The following is a 19,307-nucleotide window of genomic DNA, read 5'->3' as shown; positions in this document are numbered from 1 at the left end:
ACTTGGAATTAAAATTTTAAGACAATTTAATGAAAGTTGTCTGGCTGGAGGAAAGGCCCATTTACAGAAATTGTCTTAAAACTCTGATTTATAGATTTGTTGTTCTGCTTTTTTCTACCACCACTGACTTGATTTTATTACTGGCACATTATATTTCTTAAAATAGAAGGAAGGTGTCTGTCTATACATTATTTAAAATGAATTTTAAGAGAGAATCAAGTGCAAATAACTAATGATCTGGGTAGTTTTGAAAGATAAGAATTCAGTTTTAGTATTACGCAAAATGTCCAGACGATATAATAAAACTGGACTAGAGTAAATTACACAGCTGTAGTCACTGTTGTATACATGTCTTTCAAAATGACATCAGGTGTCATCAGATTTGCTTATCATAAGCAACTTACACAGGATAAGTTCTTATTTTTCCCCGTTTTCTTTGGTTTGCAATATCTTTATGATAAAGCATGATAGTTGATTTTAAGTTTTTGACTTATTTTTAGTTTCAATCAAGTAACAGTACTGGAATTGTGTGGTCTGATTTTCAACACACCCCTTAAATAGGTTGGTGTTTATACAATGTAGCTTTAGCAGATCTTGATCATGGCTCAGTTTAATTTCTATGTAAAAGTTTTTTTGTTCTTTATTAATCTAATCTGTAGGAAGAGTTTATCACTTTCCTTCTTGGAAATTGAGGTGTTCTTTTTTGGTTGAGGTACACTGAAATACGTAGAATTAGAAAATAAAATTATAAAGCAGCTCTTTACAGTATATATGGAACATGAATGCGACCATTCTTTTAGCACCATTCTGGTAAAGTTGGCCTGAAGTCATCCCAATATACAGACAGTTGATTATTTGACAAAGCAGGTAGCAAATATTATAGATGAGATGTGTGTGTTAACAATCCCAAGTCCCAGCTTAGCACAGCTATACTTTTAGGGTAGGAGATGATGGCAGTCATGCATTCACTATTTTAGACTTGGAAGTTTCCGTAGAGATGCTATAATCCAACAATCTTGGTTTTTGTAAGGGAGAAAACTTGTTCGACAATGTTAGGGACTTCTCGAAGGACCCAGAGGCAATAAGAGTCAGGTTAGGAGTTGGATCTCCTAATTTCTGTTACCTGTTCATTCATTAATTATTTGTTCATTAATTCAACCAACAAATGGCTCCTGGGTGCCTGTTTAGTTCAGGCATTCTTCCTTGACTGAAGGTATAACAGCGAGCAGTGTGAAAAAGGCCTAGTTAACACTCGAATGACCTATACTGAATCGGAAAGTCCATGCTAGTTGGAAGAAATCCCCTTTCCAAAGAAGCTACAAATTAATGGTAGCTTTTCCAATAAATTCTATAATTTTCAGAGGTCTGTTGTCATTATTTTGAAATGGTACATAATTTGGAAGAATGAAAAAATCTCTTTGGTTAGAGAAATTAAGGACATCATGACTTTTTTTTTTAAACGATTAAAGGCCCAGTGAATAATTTCTCGATGTCATGAAATGTGCTCAGAAGTTTGAAGATCATTTTTCTAAAGTGCTAATTTAAAAAATAGGTGTCACTTTGTATAAGAGTAATTTCTTGAAGAAACTACAGAGAAGTTCTCCTTTTCCTTCCTCGTCTTCTTCTTGCTATGTGGTGGTCTTAGCTGCTTACTGGTTTGATATTACTGCAGAACTGTGTTTCTAATTGCTACATTCTGATAATTTCATAAACATATCTAGTATTTAGAAGGACCATGGTTATCATCTCTAAAGGTCTCTGTGTTCTATGTATGAAGGATCCCATGATTGCACAGAATGTTGTTTTCTGATCAGTACAGAGGAATGACAACGTCAAATGCCTTTTCCTTTATAGGGCCGTGCAGGTTCTGTGGAGGCCTTGGGTCTCAGGTCAGCCAGCAGATACCGTACATGCTCAGACTGTGTCAACACAAGAGAAAGAAATGGTTAGGCTCCTCCTTGGTAGGGTAAAAAGGAGGAGGAGAGCACACAAAAGACAACTGTAATTGTTCTACAAAAACCTTACTCTTTACTAAAACAACATAAAATCGCTGTTCACGCTAATATTTGCATAACTAAATTTTAGGACAAATATCTATAATTCACAGTAAAAACATTTAAAGAAATTTTGCCATTTGCAGCAACATGGACAGACTTGGAGGGCAATATGCTAACGAAGTAAGTCAGACAAAGACAAATACTGCATGGTATCACTTATATGTGGAAGCTAAAAAATACAACAAACTAGTGAATGCAGCACAAAAGAGGCAGGCTTACAGATACAGAGAACAAACTAGTGGTTACCAGTGGGAAGGTGGGTCAACATAGGGGCGGGGGAGTGGGAGGTATACATTATTGGGTGTAAGATAGTCTCAAGGATGTGTTGTACAACCTGGGGAATATAGCCCATATTTTTAATAACTGTAAGTTGAAAGTAACCTTTAAAAATTGTATAGAAATTAAAAAATTAAAAAATAAAACTAACTGCATTAATACAAATAAAAAAAGAAATGGAAATTTTAAATAAAAATGAAATAATCTTAACTTTTTGTTAAAAATCATTTCTTTATCTAACCTTCATCTATTTTTCTGTTTTTTCGTTTTTTTTTTTTTTTTTTGCTTCTCATCCAGTCTTCAGCCATTAATTGAATGAGTGAAGGAAAGTTAAATCTACAGGTTTTCACATGTGGAAAGGCCTTTTCTTAGTGTCTTTGCTGGTCTCATGCCGTTCTCTCCTGCTGCTAACATTAATTACTTTGCAGATGGCTCTAATTGACCCAGTAAAAGAGCCAGTATCTGTGTTAAGTCCTTCTCAGGACCTAAAGACTTTGCAGCTTCTGAAGACACAAACGCAGTGCTTACTCTGAGCTCTTCCAAGTGTGAGTTCCTGGTCCTAGAGTGCCCTTTCCTTCAGAAGTTCCAACTCCTCTGCTTAAATCTGTGTACTGCCTGGTCCCAATCCTGCCTTTTAAACACCATCCACCCGTGACTTATGCCCTGGCCACTGGACTTCTATCCATACCCTGAATATCCTCCCTGGCTGCACATCCTGGTTCCTGTCTATGTGACCTGTTCTTTCCTGCCTGTATTTCCCTGTCTATACTCTGTCCTGAACCTGCGCTGGCCCTACTTTCCTGATCATCTTAGTTGAAATTAATTTTCCCTTTGGGGCAGTTTGATGGTTTACTATTTATGATATTAGGGTACATGCTGTCCTGTCTTATTTTAGCTGTGAGATTATAGTCACCTTGAGGGTGGGGATTGCATTTTGTTTCTTTTTCTGTCCTCACCCCAACCTCCATGTAAGGGGACGGAGGCAGCCGGGCCTGACCACTGCACCCAGCGAGGTTAGTGGTGGTTGTCAATGCCTGTGACTCTTTTCCTGGGCCTGAAATTAGTCATTAATTAATTAGTTAATTAATTCATCCCCTTCCTAAAGAGCTATGTTTCTCTTCCTTTAAAAGAATATAGCTTGTATTGTGGTTCCTCATTTTAAAAGGCAAAAGTATGTTCATTGTAAAAACTTTAGGAATTATGGGTAAACGAAGAAAGAAAATAAAAACCTTTGAAAGTTCTACAGGAAGCGATAGCCTACTGTTATATTTGTGTGTATATCTCTGCAGATTTTTTTTTTCTATATGTGAATATACACGTATAAACATACTTTTAAAAAGTTACCAGATAACATCATAACATTCTCTCATTAGCATTTTTCAATGAATGATGTGAACATCTTTCCCATGTTTCCAAGCATCTGTAATGTAAAAGCACATTTAAACCTACTCGCATCTGCATCACCTGCCGAGATAGCTGTGTGTGTGTGGGTGTGTGTGTGTGTGTGTGTGTGTGTGTGTGTGTGTGTGTTTATTTGCTCTTGGCTAGCTATTTCCTCAGGAAACCTTTATAAGTAGCTCTTATAAGATTATAGAAACTTATGGATTTAAGGTGAACATGCTTTCAGGGATTGATGGCTATTGGTAAATTGTCCCGTAGAAAGACATATTAATTCATTTTCCCCACAGTAATGTGTGAAGTGCCAATTTTTCTACACTCTTGCCAGATCTAGCTACTATTACTCATTTTTTATTTTCTGAACTGATGGGGGAAAATGGTCTCGTATGGCTATTTTAATTTACAGGTGTTTTATTACTAATACAATTGTAGATTTGTGTATGATTGATCACCGTTAGTATTTCTGTTTTCTTTTCTCTGTGAATTGCATTTTGTACATAATATTTTGTGAATCATCTGCCCATGTTCTTTGCCTACGTTCTGTTGGGTTGTTTGTTTTTATTTGTTTTTGTCTCCTTATGTCAAAAAATAGCAACCCTTTGTTTTTCATATACTTGTTTTTTCTCAGTTTGCCTTGCAATTGTTTATGGTATTTTAAAATTTAACTTATGGAAATTATAAAAACTTATATAGTCTTATCGGTTATTAAAAATTATTTCTGGGTTTAAGATCATGCATAAAATGGTCTCTGCTTCCTAACATTCAACTATATTTTTATAGTAAGTTTATTTTAAAACATGCATTCCTTTAAAGCATATATTATTATTTGGTGTAAGATCTGATGTAGGGATCTAACTTTCCCAAAATGTTTAGTCACTTGTCCCAAACCTATTTATTCTCTTCTTTACCAATTTAAAATGTCATTATTTCCATATATTACATTTTTTATATGACCTTGAATCTCTGGACTTTCTGTTCTGTCCTTTGGGCTGTCCATCTAATCAGGCCAGTGCTCTAGTAGTAATATGAGGTCCTATTGTTACTCCTTTTTTGAAAAACATGTTTGGGTTGTCATAAACATTTATTCTTTAAGATGAACTTTAGAATAATTTCATCAAGTTAAACAAACTTTCTGAAATTTTGTTTGGAATTACATTAATGTTACAGAGTACATGTACATCTATACATATATGTGTAAATACCCGCATGCATAATTACGTATATAACATTTGTTGCCACTGTTGTCATTGTTAGTAGAAACTTTTCCCCTGGATTATTTCTAGGTTATTTTTGCTTGTGCACATAGAAATGTATTTTGCTTTTGCATATATATCTTATAACTGGCTATCTTACTTAATTCTTATTATTTCTGGTAGTTTTCCCATTCATTTCCTTTTTACACTTTTGACTATTTCATGTATACCTGAGAAGAATGGACACTGTATAAACACATGTACACTTTTTCTCTATAGACTGAAAAATGAAACAAGTAGGGAGCTCTTGTCCTGGGAGATGGCAAAAACTAGACTTGGAGGAGAGTTTTTTTCTTCGAGACAAAGTTACCAGAAGGCAAGGCTGATAATAGATCCATATCTATTTCTCTACGATTTTACTGCATGTAAAGCCTGGTTTGATAATAGTATAAATAAATATTGGGCAGATCAGAAAAGAACCTATATTAGCAATATTCAACAAACTATCATATTCATTATTAGCTTTGAAAATGGTGCACCAAAGCATTTCAGTCCTGCATAACTGTGTTCAAAAGGTATGCTATCTTTATTTACATCCAGTTTTCCCTGTGTTTAAAATTGTTTTTGTTTCATGACATATGGGGGTAAAATTACCCATTTGTGTGAAAGTAACTACAATTCTATCATAGAGGAATCTCAAAATTACTGGTATACTTAGAGAGATGCTGGCAGCCATGCTAGGAATGTGTTAAGCCACTTCAAGTGGTATGGCTTAAAAGCTGGGGAGGAGAAATTAGACATCTTTTATTTTTGTGTAAGTAAAAATGTCTCTATTGATGCTACTTCCTCAGAGGGGAACTCATAATTGGCTCCTCTTATCGGCTGATCACGTGGGGGTCCTCAGCTTTTACATCACCTCAAGTTCATCCCTTATTTCTCCCCTAATTCCTCTTCTCTCTACTGCCCTATCTATTAACTTGCAGCCCTGCCTATGTTTCCTATTCTTAATATACTTGAGTGTTCTTCACTGTATTATGGTGCATGGGCCATCACTTATGAGTCCCTACACATTAAAGTGGTTTAGGAGCTCATTAAATTCCTGTCGTGACCCTCAAAGAAGCTCACATCTCTACAAGCTGCCTGTGCTAGGAGTACTCTCCACCTCCAGCTCTGTTCCTATGAAATATGCCCACATTCCCCAGCCCTTGCCTACCATGCCATCTTTGTTTGACTTAACACCAAGCCTCAATTCAACCTATAATTACTTTCACCCACTTAATGTATCATTTCTACTCTCTTAAATCTCAACCTCTCCATGTCTACAATCTTTGAACACAGCTTTGAAGCTCTTATTTTATTGTCTACACTCAAAGGAGTGTATATTTCCTAGCTGAAATAACTTTTGGCATACAAATTATTTTAGGTGGATGAGTCTAACTTTTTCTTAAGACTTGAGAGAAGTGGTGGTTGAAGAATCATCTTACTTTTTAAGTCTGTTGTGTTCAAAAAGGAAAGAAGGGCTTCCCTGGTGGCTCAGTAGTTGGGAGTCTGCATGCTGATACGGGGGACACGGGTTCGTGCCCCGGTCCGGGAGGATCCCACATGCCGCGGAGCGGCTGGGCCCGTGAGCCATGGCCGCTGAGCCTGCGCGTCCGGAGCCTGTGCTCCTTGGCGGGAGAGGCCGCGGCAGTGGGGGGCCCGTGTGCTGCAAAGGAAAAAAAAAAAAAAAAAAAAAAAAAAGAGGAAAGCAATGTAAGGACAGTAGGATAATAGTATAGTTACAAGCTTCTGCTTGTATGAATGTACTAGTTTAAATTCTGTGTCTCTCCTCATTACAACTTAGAGTAACTATTTAATGAATTAAAATAATTATGTGTATAAAAGGAAAAATGTGAAGCTTCTAGTGGAAAGAGGGGGCAGGCGTGGTCCAACGCTGTCATCCTTGCTGCCCCATGAAGTTGAGAATCTCCATAGTGCTCAGCAATTTTGTCACTAAGTGAATGAATGTGTTACCAAGCCAGATCCTCGGACTCTTTAATCAACAGAAATTGGTAAGAGGGCAGATGACCACATCTTGTGGTCCAATGTTTGCCATTCTTAGTAGTCTTCCTTAGAGCTCAAGGCCCTGTTCTCTATGTCATCTCATTCTGAACAATTTAATTTGCTTGATTAACCCTCTCACAGCCTGCCCTGACCGGGATTGTCCAAAAGAAGACATCTAGTTCTTTCTTTAAAGTAAGGGATTCAAGTTATCGACCAAAAAACTAGAAGTCATTCACTCTTCTTGGTTAATGACTTTTCCAGGCACTAGGGATTCTTGATAAGTTACTTTTCCAATTACTCAGATCCTTGGCTTTTCCATAATGAGCCTCCTTGGAGGAATGTAAGATATAAACTTTTGGAGTTTTGACCACCTGACTATTCATGTACCTTCTTTCATTAGACACATAACTCGAGGACTCCAACAAATATTTATATAGGCAAAACTTCCCTCTTTGTGTGATTTTCCAATGCCTAGATCTTATAGAAGTTCTCTTTGTATACTTGCTGATGATTCTGAAATTCTTTGAACATAAATTTCTAAAACTTTTTTTGTGATAGATGCTGGAATTAGAAACATTTAGACCATGTTTCAATAGTAAAGATGAAATCTGAGAATTAACGCTGTAATATTTTGTCTCTTACCCACATTATGGTCTAATGCAATTTGAGTGGCTTTCCTAGGAAGCTCTTCTCCAGTCAAGATGTAGGAACCTAGGCTGCATTCACCTTGTAGCTATGCCATCTAGGGCATGTGGCTTCCAGGGCATGTGACTGCCAGGGTTCCAGGGAAGAGAGAGCTCGGATAATCGAGCATGGATTTTAATGGTCAAACTGGAAGAATAGATATTACTTCCCCCCATACCTCATGAGCCAAAATTCAATCTCTTGACCCCAACCTAACTGCTCTGAAAGCTGTGAAATATAGTCTTACTGTTCTAGGAAGGGGAAGATGAAATGGGATTTGGTGGATACTCAGCATTATTTCCGCCACAGTCCCCTTCATTGATCTGACTCTTGGCTCAGTTGCCATGTTTTAATAGTCTTGCCATTCTCCTGCTCTTGGAGTTCAGCATCATTAAGGTGCTTATACTTGTTCTTCATATGCCGAGTAAAATCACATTGTCTAGTTCAAGTTCTTTTCACTACCTTTGTGATGCAGATTTACCATGAAGGCGGTGAGCAAGAAGGTTCCATAACAATAATCAAAAGAGAATTTTCTTATTCCAATTCTTCCACTCTCTTTCACCTTGCATTTATCTCCTTACTTCCCAAGGCCACCTCTCTTTCACCAGATAACCTGCATGAGAAGGACTGTAGTAGCTGGGGTGTATAGCTTTTCTGTAACTTAAATGACTAGAAAAAGGATGTTTATTTCAGAACTTAGAATGTTCAGAAATTCCTTTTCATCAGTCCTCCCAAGTTATCAGACAACTCAGAACCAAACACCCGACTGGCTGAACAAGAAAGTACAATGACTATTTATACTCGGGACCATAATTGCTAATTAGATCAGTATTGGCATGTTAGAACATTGTATTTTCAACAGGAAGTTCTACTAGGGAAACTACAGAGAGCAGAAGTGGAGGAAGGGCCTTGGAGAACATGTGCAGGTGGAGATTGCCAGACAACTCATCTTCAGGCCTACAGAGATACAGATGACCTACCTGTTCCTTTTCTGCAGGGTGGAGCTGGAGACACACCACCACACAATTAGCTATTCAGTTCTTCCTTTCCAGTGTTACTTGCCCCTCGCTGAAAAGTCTCATTTCAAAATTACATTAAGACTTTTGTAATTAGATTACATTTCAGTTGACATTAATTCACTTTCAGGAAGATTACAAATAATATTCTAGAATGAGATGGCGAATCTCATACATGTGTACTGATTTGCTTAGTTTCAGTTTCAGAGAGTTGCATTCTTCATCCCCACTTCCCAGCACATGGTATGGGCCTGGCGTATAGTGGATGTTGGTAGGTGTTTGCTCACTCAGCAAATGTTGATTAAGCATCTGCTATACACTAGGCATTATGCCAGGTGCTGGGGACACTGTGATAAGTGAAAAAAACAGTTTTAAGGGAAGAATGGTCAGACAGGAGGGAAGGGTGGTGCAAATGGGGATGTGGTGCTATTTGTAGGAGGTGGGAGAGTAGAGTGTCTCTGTGAAAGGGAGGATATGGTCTTATGTCTATCTCTGTCCTTCCTAGAAAAGTAGCTATTTTTCTTCTTTAAGATTCTCAGGGCTTCCCTGGTGGCGCAGTGGTTAAGAATCCGCCTGCCAATGCAGGGGACACGGGTTCGAGCCCTGGTCCGGGAAGATCCCACATACCGCGGAGCAACTAAGCCCGTGCACCACAACTACTGAGCCTGCGCTCTAGAGCCCGTGAGCCACAACTACTGAAGTCCGCGCACCACAACTACTGAAGCCCACGTGCCTAGAGCCCGTGATTCGCAGCAAGAGAAGCCACTGCAATGAGAAGCCTGCACACCGCAACGAAGAGTAGGCCCCACTCACCGCAACTAGAGAAAGCCTGTGTGCAACAATGAAGACCCAACACAGCCAAAAATAAATAAAATAAAATAAATAGGTTAAAAAAATCTTCTCAAATGCGGGAGATATTAGAAATAGGTATGTCCTTCGTGGGGAAAAGGCCCTTGAAAAGATAGAAATACGATAATTAAAGTGACCTTTATCCGTTTGGCAGTTAATGGTTAGAATGTTTTTATCTGCTTTTGTAATTACAAACAAGAGTAGCGGTCTAAAGTACCTTGTTTTCAACTGTTAGACATGCTCCAGTGATGGTGTGGTTGAGAATTTTGAAAATAATGAATGACCTGTAGAGAGAGGTAATTAAAATGCAGTTAGCGCAACCTCCCTGCCTCTTGGTGTTGCGGAAAGATTCCTCAGAGAAGTGCTGCCAACAACAACCCTGTTTATGTACATTCGCAGTGCTGACTTCATTAACTAGGACTGAAAGAATTTTCTGTATCTTCTCAGGTGTTCTCAAGTATAGAGAGCTAAGAACTCTCATTATTGTTAAGATTATTGAGATTTTGAAAAGGGAATGAGTAGACGTACCATAATTAGTTTCAAATGTAGAATCATCAGTAGACACACGTTTGATTAGTAATTTCAGTAGGAAAACCTGTCCAAGGTACAAGCACCTGCTTTATTTCCATGTTGTAAAGGTTGTCCTTCTGCTCACACAGGAAGCCAGGCTGGACCAGGCACACACGTGGCTCCCAGTTATTCAGTTGACTGGCTCCGAGCCTCCTCCAGCCCTCTGCACTGGGTCATTTTAGAACCACATCAGGTGCAGTTCTCAAAATGATGTGAAATCATTGGGTCCTCCCATCCTTCTGTTAAAGAAGCAGTGTCAAGTTTTCCTAATAAGAAAACCTACTACTAGGCAGAATTATAGAAAACAGAATGTCAGAGCAAGAGGGACCTGAGGCATCGTCTGCTCCAACCTTTTTGCAGAAGAGGAAATCGAGGCCTAAATGCAGGGCACACATCCAGCTCATCGTAGAACCTACTGTTGTTCTTCAGTTACCATGAGGGTTAAATGGGTTCTACCTTTATAGTCCTTAGAACAGTGGCTGGGATGTAGTAAGTGTTCAGTCAATGTGAGTGATCTCTTATAATCATTATTTCTAGTGGCAGAGCCCAAACAGGAACCCGGATGCCCTAACAATCCAGAGCTGCCTCGGAGGCACATATTCTTATTTCCCACATTGTATAGGGAGAAATGCGTTGGAAGAAGCTGAGTTAAAAATAGTGACAGCCGCAGTGCCCGTTACTGGGCACACACTCAGCTCTGAGTTTTCATGTGGATGCTTTCATTTAATCCTCTTGGGGTGTATGAGATTCACACTCTTTGTTGTCTCCATGTGACTCATGTAAAGGCTGAGTTGGGTAACTTGCCCACAGTCACACTACTAACAAGGAGCTGGGCTAGGTTTTAAACCCCACTCCGACTTCACAGTCTATATTCTTAACTGTTATTCTTTATTCCGGGAGTTAGCAAACTATGGCCCGTGGGCCAAATCCAGCATTCCTGTTTTTGTACAGACCTCAAGCTAAGAAAGTTTTTTACACTTTCAGATGGTTGAAAAAAATTAAAGACGAAAAATTTCCTGACTGGTGAAAATTATGTGAGATTCAGATTTCAGTGTCCCTAAATGAGGTGTTGTTGGAACACGACCATACTGCCTGTGGCTACTTATGTGATAATACAGCAGAGTTGAGTAGTTGTTATAGAGACCCTGTGGCTTGAAAAGCCTAAAATATTTTCTGTCTGGTCTTTTCTCTGTACTCTTCCTCAACGATTGTTTTGAGATTCCACTTGTTTAGAGCGTAACTGTGGGATTTATGTAGAGCCTGTCTTCTCCCGTTACCTGCCTTTTTGTTTGTTCAATGTTAACATATCAATCAAATGATGAATGTGCGTATAAAAGGAGTTCATCTTTAAATTATTTGTATTTTATCTTTTTTAACAGACGGAGGAGTGATTTGTTGCAGGATAACATTTGAGACTCTTGATGATAACCTGTTCTGTCCTTACTGTGGACTGGAGCGCTTTGCGGTTTACAAGGCTCTCACATCCATTTATTGAGCTGGTTATTTTTAAACCTCCAAGTGTCCTAGATGTGGAAATCACTCTATTTTCTTTCCTTTGTAGTGGTTTGCTGTCTTCTGATTATGTGGAGATTCACTATGAAAATGGGAAACCACAGTACTCTAAGGTATGGTCAATAGCACATGGACATCCTGTAGTATAAATGTACTTAATCATAGAACTGTTCCTTGCACACTGCATTGTTTTGTTGTCTATCTCACTAAAATCCTCTGGCCTCTTATACAAGGCTATTATTTTTAAATTTAAAATAAGTTTAGGAGAAATTGATTAAAATTTACAAATGTTTGAGATAACATTGGAGACTCCAGCCAATAAAGAAGTGATCATTGTTTTGGTTATACATACAGTATCTTATGTAAGTGAACGGTATCAAGAGCTCTCCAGTTCCATGGCAGCACTAGGCTCATGGGCAGAGAAATTGAATGATCGGACTGGGTGGGCTGTTAGAGTGACTGTTTAGTCCAAGGGACCTTGGTACCCATGAAGGGCAGAGGACAGATGGGGAAAGGAAGATGTCGGGAACATTCTCCCTCTCAATCTTCACAACAATCCTCTGAGGTGGGTATTATTATTCCTGTTGCTCAAAGGAAGAAATTGAAGTGGAAAGAGGACACATAAGCCTTCTCAAGGCCACCAAGCATTGTAATATAAATGCAGTGGGGTGCTTGATTTCTTTCATTTGGAGGTTAACTGTTCTCTTCCTGGAAGATCAATAAGGAAAAGTGGGTTTAGATTGAAACAAGAGAGAGAGATGTATGTACTTGTATGTAAGGAACACAGTTGCTCTCCACCAGTCAGGGTGAAAATCCCTGGAATGGCTGCATCCAGAGACTCTGATTTGTCAGAAGGCCACAGAGTGCCATTGAGCCTAAAGAGCGTCCACGGGTGCCATGGGAATGGGACACAAACAGGGAAACAAAAAAGGGGGGAAGCATTACTGGGTTGTTTCCTTGATTGCTAATGAGCACTGGCACAAAAGTGGACCTTTCATGTGTGGGTTTGTTGGGTTGTACAGTCTGGTAACCTGGGCTTGTCCGTCTGATAACCTCTTAACAAGTATTTATAGGTGGTATGAACCGAGATTACTGCCATGAGGGGTCATGGCATTTCTCCGGATTTATAACTGTCCAACTAACAGTTGGGACGTTTGTAGTTTGATGTGCGTTCCAAACCTTTGAATTTTATGCCCTAGATTAAGAACTTCCATCTATTATTCTTACTAGTCTGTCAGTACTCGCCTTAGGCTGCATCTGGGGGGTTGTTGAATCTCCTTAAAAGTTAATGCTGTGGAAAGTGAACAGAAATGCTAAATCAAGCACGGGAACAGTGCTGCCTGGCATTTGTACGAAACAAAGCTTCTGTCAGCTGTGCTAGTGCTGTGAGCACCGCAGATGCTGAATCATGAGTCTGGAGAAGAGAAGATTGCCTGAGACCTTTACAGACTCAGCAAATGAACCACCTTTGCAGGCTGCGGTAACCTGATCCAAACTTCTCACAAGAAGGTTTTTTTTTTTTTTTTTTTTTTTTTAAGAAATGAAATAGCTAATTGGCCTTCAGAGGTCATTTGAGGTCCCAAATGGAGGCCTTATCATGAATAAGACACATCAAATCTTGCATCAGTTGTAACTAAAACTTAAAACAAAGGGTATTTTAACTGTGACAAAAGAGGTGTTCCTTGCAGTTTGTTTTTGTATTCATTGCTTTTTTCTTATTTATGACCCATTTTCTCCAAGCAGTTTCTATACCCAAACTTACTTGCTTTATATGTAATGAATGTGTATGTATCTATATAAACACTCTAAAACCTGAGGTGATATGGTACACATTATCTTGTGGGAGAATTTTTTAACCTAACAATATTATAAACATTTTAGCATTCATTCAAAATTCTTCTAAACTTTTATTTTTAAAAAATGTATCATATTGTTTCCAATTCATTTGCTATAATTTGTTTAATCCCATAATGATAGACATTTAGATTACTTCTACTCTTTCACTGTACAAATAACTTTAAGGAAAGGCCTTCCAGATACATTTTGAACACTTCTTTAATAATTAAGGATTAATTTTGAGAATGGAATTTTCTGGGTTAAAGAGTTGGTATAGGGTTTCCCTGGTGGCTCAGTGGTTGAGAGTCCGCCTGCCGATGCAAGAGATGCGGGTTTGTGCCCCGGTCCGGGAGGATCCCGCATGCCGCGGAGCGGCTGGGCCCGTGAGCCATGGCCGCTGAGCCTGCGCGTCCGGAGCCTGTGCTCCACAACGGGAGAGGCCGCAACAGTGAGAGGCCTGCGTACCGAAAAACAAACAAACAAACGAACAAAAAAAAGAGTTGGTATATTTTTAAGGCTTTTGCTACATATTGAGAGTTTTTTTTTTCTGAAAGTTTGTATAAATTCATGCTTCTACTACCATTACATACACATTTTTAAAAACATGTTTTTAAACTTCACATTGCCTTCCATGTTGTTTAAGAAAATCTTTGTATCAAGTACCAGAAAAGAAAATCAGTATGTAAGAATGGCTAGATTAAATAAACCTGTTTTTACACCCGTGCAACCTTTCTTCCAAAGATCTCAAACTATTTAGACAAAAGTACGTGTGCATGCACACGCACACACACACGCACACACACACACACCATTATTCACATGACTAGGGAGGAACAGAATCACTAATAGGCTACTTGGCTTTGAAGTGAAATCTGAATGTGGACATTTAAAATATTCTGGGAATTAGAGTCGAACAAAATGATGAACCACACTTAGGAGGAACCTGTCTAGGTCTTCCCATATCACAGCTATGAAGCCCCTACCTACTTCCCACTTCTAGTTAAGAAGAGGCTAAAGTCTTAGGCTTTTACTTTTATTGGATGAAAGTGGGCTAAATGGGCTTCTTTCCTTGTGAAGCAAATATAGGAACTGGAGAGATCAGCAGATTAAGTAGGCAGTGTAGAATAGATGCCAGGTATTAGTAAATGCACGTGGAAGAACTTTCCTTGTGCACCAACAGAGCGATAGCTTTTTTTTTTTGTGGTACGCAGTACGCGGTACGCGGCACCCCGCACCCCCCACCCCGCGACTACCGTGGCCTCTCCCGCTGCGGAGCACAGGCTTCGGACGCGCAGGCCCAGTGGCCACGGCCCACAGGCCCAGCCGCTCCGCGGCACGCGGGATCCTCCCGGACCGGGGCACGAACCCGCGTCCCCCGCATCGGCAGGCGGATTCCCAACCACTGCGCCACCAGGAAAGCCGGAGCGATAGCTTTTGTTAGAGTTCCTAACACAGTGCTTTGCACACAGTATGTGACAAAACAACTTTGTTGATTTGTTGGTCAACTTTGTTGATGAAACTATTAAAAATAAGTTAATTTTTAGTGTGTCAGTTCTTCTAAAGGAGTTAGGCATCAGTATGATGGTATAATAGTTATTTTCAAATTTAATATATTTCTATTAAATCCCTTTTAGGTGAACCATTAACTTTAAATGCCTACTAATACTTTGGTTTCTCTTCTTATGAAAAGAACTGCCACCTGGCCAATAGTGTAAGACTGAATAGATAGATAGAGTACTTCTGTCCCTACTTCCCTTTATTGCTCTTCATCCTTATTAAGGGGTGAGGAAATCGTCCTTTCCTAGTTCTATTTTCTCACCCTGGCTTCTTCCTGTCCCCTTGCTCCCTCTTGCCCAGGGAAAGAAGAGCGACTTAACTGGTGGGAAGGAGCTGGGCACGGCTACATAGTCCTTTCCTCCCTTTTTTGGGTGAGATCCACCTCCCTACAGGAAGGGCACATTTTCTCTACTTGTTCTCAGTTATGCAGTGGCAGCCCTTGTGGGTGTGGGTGGGTTGGGGGAGGGTGTTGGTTATCCCATGTTGTCTGTGCCTTGGTGGGTAAGTCTGGCTAACTTAGGCGGCAGCATTAGTAGGCCCACTGGATTCTCAGCTGATCCTCTCCTCCAATGTAGCAACACTAAAATTGAAGGTGATATTTTGATCCCCATTTCACCTGCGTCACTCTCTCATTTGAGTTTAAACTTGGATGGGTACCACTTCACACCCTCTAGTATGGCTATAACCAAAACCATGGACAATAGCAAGTGCAGACAAGGATCTGGAGAACTGGAGCCCTCATATACTGTTGATGGGAATGGAAAATGGTGGATCTGCTTTGGAAAATATTTTGGCAGGTCCTCAAGAATTTAAGCATAGAATTATCTTGTGACCCAGCAATTCTACATCTCGGTATATATCCAAGTGAATTGAAAATGTTATGTCCAAGAAAAAATTTGTACGTGGATGTTTATAGCAGTGTTATTCATAATAGCAAAAAAATGGAAACAAACCGAATGTCCATCAGTTGGTGAATAAACAAAACGTGGTATATTTTTCAGCTATAAAAAGGAATGAAGTACTGATTGATACATGCTACAACATGGATGAATCTTATAAATATTACGCTAAATGAAAGAAATTAGTTCCAAAGGACCACATATTATGTGGTTCCATTTATTTGAAATGTCCAGAGTAGGGAAATTCATAGAGACTGAAAGTACATTCGTGGTTGCCAGGGGCTGGGGGAGGTTAGGGAGGTATAAGGAGGAATGGGGAATGACTGCTAATGGGCAAAGGATTTCCTTTTGATGTGATGAAAATATCCTGGAATTAGAAAGTGGTGATTGTTACACAACCCTGTTTTAATATACTAAAAACCACAGAATTATACTCTATAGAAGAGCATCTTAAAATAAAAAACTTCTCAAGTAGGTAATGGGCGTTTATTTACCCACTGTCTCAACAAACATAAATCCTCTGGTCCTTTCAGATTGGTCTTGTCACTTAGGCTCATGAAGAAGCCATTCTTATTTATCTATTAAACAGATATTGATTTCACTCACTCTGATCTAGTCGCTGATCTAGCAGCTGGATGTGCATTAGTGAACCAAGCAGACAAAAATCCCTGTCCTTGTGGGTTCTATACTCTATTCTCGCCTTTGTTCTTTTGTCATTTTAATCACGTCACCCTCCTAGAATGTGTTTTATGCTTTCCTTATCAAATCATTACCATGGTTCAGCTCAAGCTCACTTCGTCCATGAAGGCTTCTTGGCAGGGACTGTTGTCAGAGGGAATGGGCTTCTGTGGGCAAGGCTCCTGACTGGGAGGCTAAAAAAATTCCCCAGGAAATCAAGAGAGCAGACCACACTGGCTCCTCACAAAGCTATTTTAAATTTGAATAGTGTGATTTGTGTGAACTATTAAAAATGTATGTAGCATTAAAATATATATAGTACAGCCAAACTTCTCATACCTGAACATGTTTTTCCCCTTGAGTTTAATGAAGGTAAATAAACAGGTGTTGAGTTCTCAAGTTGTCCAATTCTCTGAAATGTTTTTTGTATCCTTTTTCTGTAGTATTCAAATTCAGGTACATTTGTCCCATTATCGATTTTTTTTTTTTTTTTTTTTTTTGCGGTACGCGGGCCTCTCACTGCTGTGGCCTCTCCCGTTGCAGAGCACAGGCTCCAGATGCGCAGGCTCAGCGGCCATGGCTCACGGGCCCAGCCACTCCACAGCATGTGGGATTTTCCTGGGCCGGGGCACGAACCCATGTCCCCTGCATCGGCAGGCGGGCTCTCAACCACTGTGCCACCAGGGAAGCCCCCCATTATAGATTTTTAAAAAATTAATTTTTGGCTGTGCTGGGTCTTTGTTGATGCACGTGGGCTTTCTCTAGTTGTGCTGAGCGGGGGCTACTCTTCATTGCAGTGCACAGACTTCTCATTACAGTGGCTTCTCTTATTGTGGAGCACGGGCTCTAGGCACGTGGGCTTCAGTAGTTGTGGCACGTGGGCTCAGTAGTTGTGGCTCGTGGGCTCTCGAGCACAGGCTCAGTAGTTGTGGTGCACGGGCTTAGTTGCTCCGCGGCATGTGGGCTCTTCCTGGACCAGGGCTTGAACCCGTGTCTCCTGCATTGGCAGGTGGATTCTTAACCACTGTGCCACCAAGGAAGCCCATAGATTTTTAAAAACATTTCTTTTTTTGCAACCAGCCCAATGATTTATTAAATAGATTGATATATCATGCTGGTTGACAAGTTTGAAGTATTTAAAGATATGCATATAGAATAATCACTTGAGTATAGTGTCAGAGTTTTTAATTACCATATTCAGAACCTGGAATATCATAATATACACATTTGTGAAATGTGGCCTGTGGAGTTTCTTTTCAAATGTTTATCCAGATGTACAGGAGTTGATTGAAAACATCAGTGCCTGGTCACCATGAATGCCCAGGTTTATGAGGGTTTCGTAAGCAATGAGGATAATAAGAATTGGCTGATTGAACTTTACTGAAGCAGATGAGATAATTAAACAGACACAAAGGTGGGGCAATTTTAAAATAAATTATATTGAAACGATAGATTCTGTTTCCAATAGGTTCTATTTAAAATGAGTAAAATCAAAGGGGAAGGTGGAGGAGTATTGGGTTAAAATATACACAGTACTATATATAAAATAGATAACCAACAAGGACCTACTGTATTGTAGCACAAGGAACTATACTCAGTATCTTGTAATAACCTATAATGTAAAAGAATCTAAAAAAGAATATAGATAGATAAACTGAATCACTTTGCTGTATACCTGAAACTAACACAACATTGTAAGTCAACTATATTCCAATTTTAAAAAAAGAACAAAAAAAAGTGAAAAAAATAAAGTGAGTAGAATCAAATCATTTCTGTCATTCAGTCAATAATACCAGGGAGCCAAATCTTTTTTTTCCCTCACGAAGTTATCACTAGACTCACAGAGCTGTCACACATCTGATTAGGAAATGTGTTAAAGGATGCACGTGACTTCGGTGTTTCATTATTTGAGGGAGTTGCCTGATGGTTTCCAATGGGGTTGTTTGAGCATTATCTGGCTTGTGGGGTTTTATGTGGAAGTGGTGGGCTGAGAAAGTTGGGGAGCACACTTGCTAGGATTTTTAAGTTCCTTTGACTACCCAGTAATCTTCATTTATTAGATGTTCCATTTTTGTTGAATATAAGTAACTGACTGACAGGTTTTAATCTGAAAATGCTGATGCCCATGGAGGCACACAGAGACTTGTGTCATGTGCTGAGTGAGCCCTTTTTGGTTCTCCTGTCTGCTGTTTGCCTAGTCACAGATCTGTGATCCACTCATAAGTGGTGATCTCGAAGGGTCTGGCCAGCACTCTTGAACTGTCTGAGGCCTTCCTGATTGGAGAAAGAAACACTGGAGCCTGAAGTTGTGGGATTTAGTTTGGCTTTTTGCTGTCTTTGGCAGAGCCTTTTAGCACTTTGCGAGTGTCTTCCTATTTGTGCATAGAGATAGCAGTTACAGTGAGACAGTGAGTGTTCCAGATAGCTAGCTCCTTGGGTGGAGGCACCCCCAGAGCTGACTACTCAGTGTCTTCGTTAACGAGGCCCTCTGCCAGGGGCCCTTCTGCAGTGACCCGCTCCTGTCATCCTGATATCCAAGAGGGAATACGTCTTCTTAACGGGGATTTATTTAATATGAAATACCCGAAGATGTTACTTTGTGGTGGTGTTAACAAAATGCTGCATAATCTGGAGAGTTGCCAAACAGTACTTTTCTGGTAATGCTTTCTCAAAAACTTGGTATAAATTTAGCAAGAAGAAACTCAGAAAATCCTCTAATGCTACTAATACTGACACTAA

General features: G+C 39.6%; 1 protein-coding gene across 1 annotated transcript in view; it reads left to right on the top strand.

Moving 5' to 3' along the window:
* ADAM23 (ADAM metallopeptidase domain 23) overlaps window positions 1-19,307 on the top strand; it is a 171,844-nt gene that overhangs the window by 84,584 nt on the left and 67,953 nt on the right. Inside the window, exon 4 of the mRNA XM_032637474.1 lies at window positions 11,648-11,711. Within this exon, the coding sequence (XP_032493365.1) occupies window positions 11,648-11,711 (64 nt within the window). The remainder of the gene's footprint in view (window positions 1-11,647; window positions 11,712-19,307) is intronic.

The sequence above is a fragment of the Phocoena sinus genome, chromosome 7 (genome assembly GCF_008692025.1).
Source record: "Phocoena sinus isolate mPhoSin1 chromosome 7, mPhoSin1.pri, whole genome shotgun sequence".
In the NCBI taxonomy this organism is placed as follows: Eukaryota; Metazoa; Chordata; class Mammalia; order Artiodactyla; family Phocoenidae; genus Phocoena; species Phocoena sinus.
The sequence above is the reverse complement of the archived record's forward strand: the minus strand, read 5'-3'. Positions and strand labels throughout refer to the sequence as shown.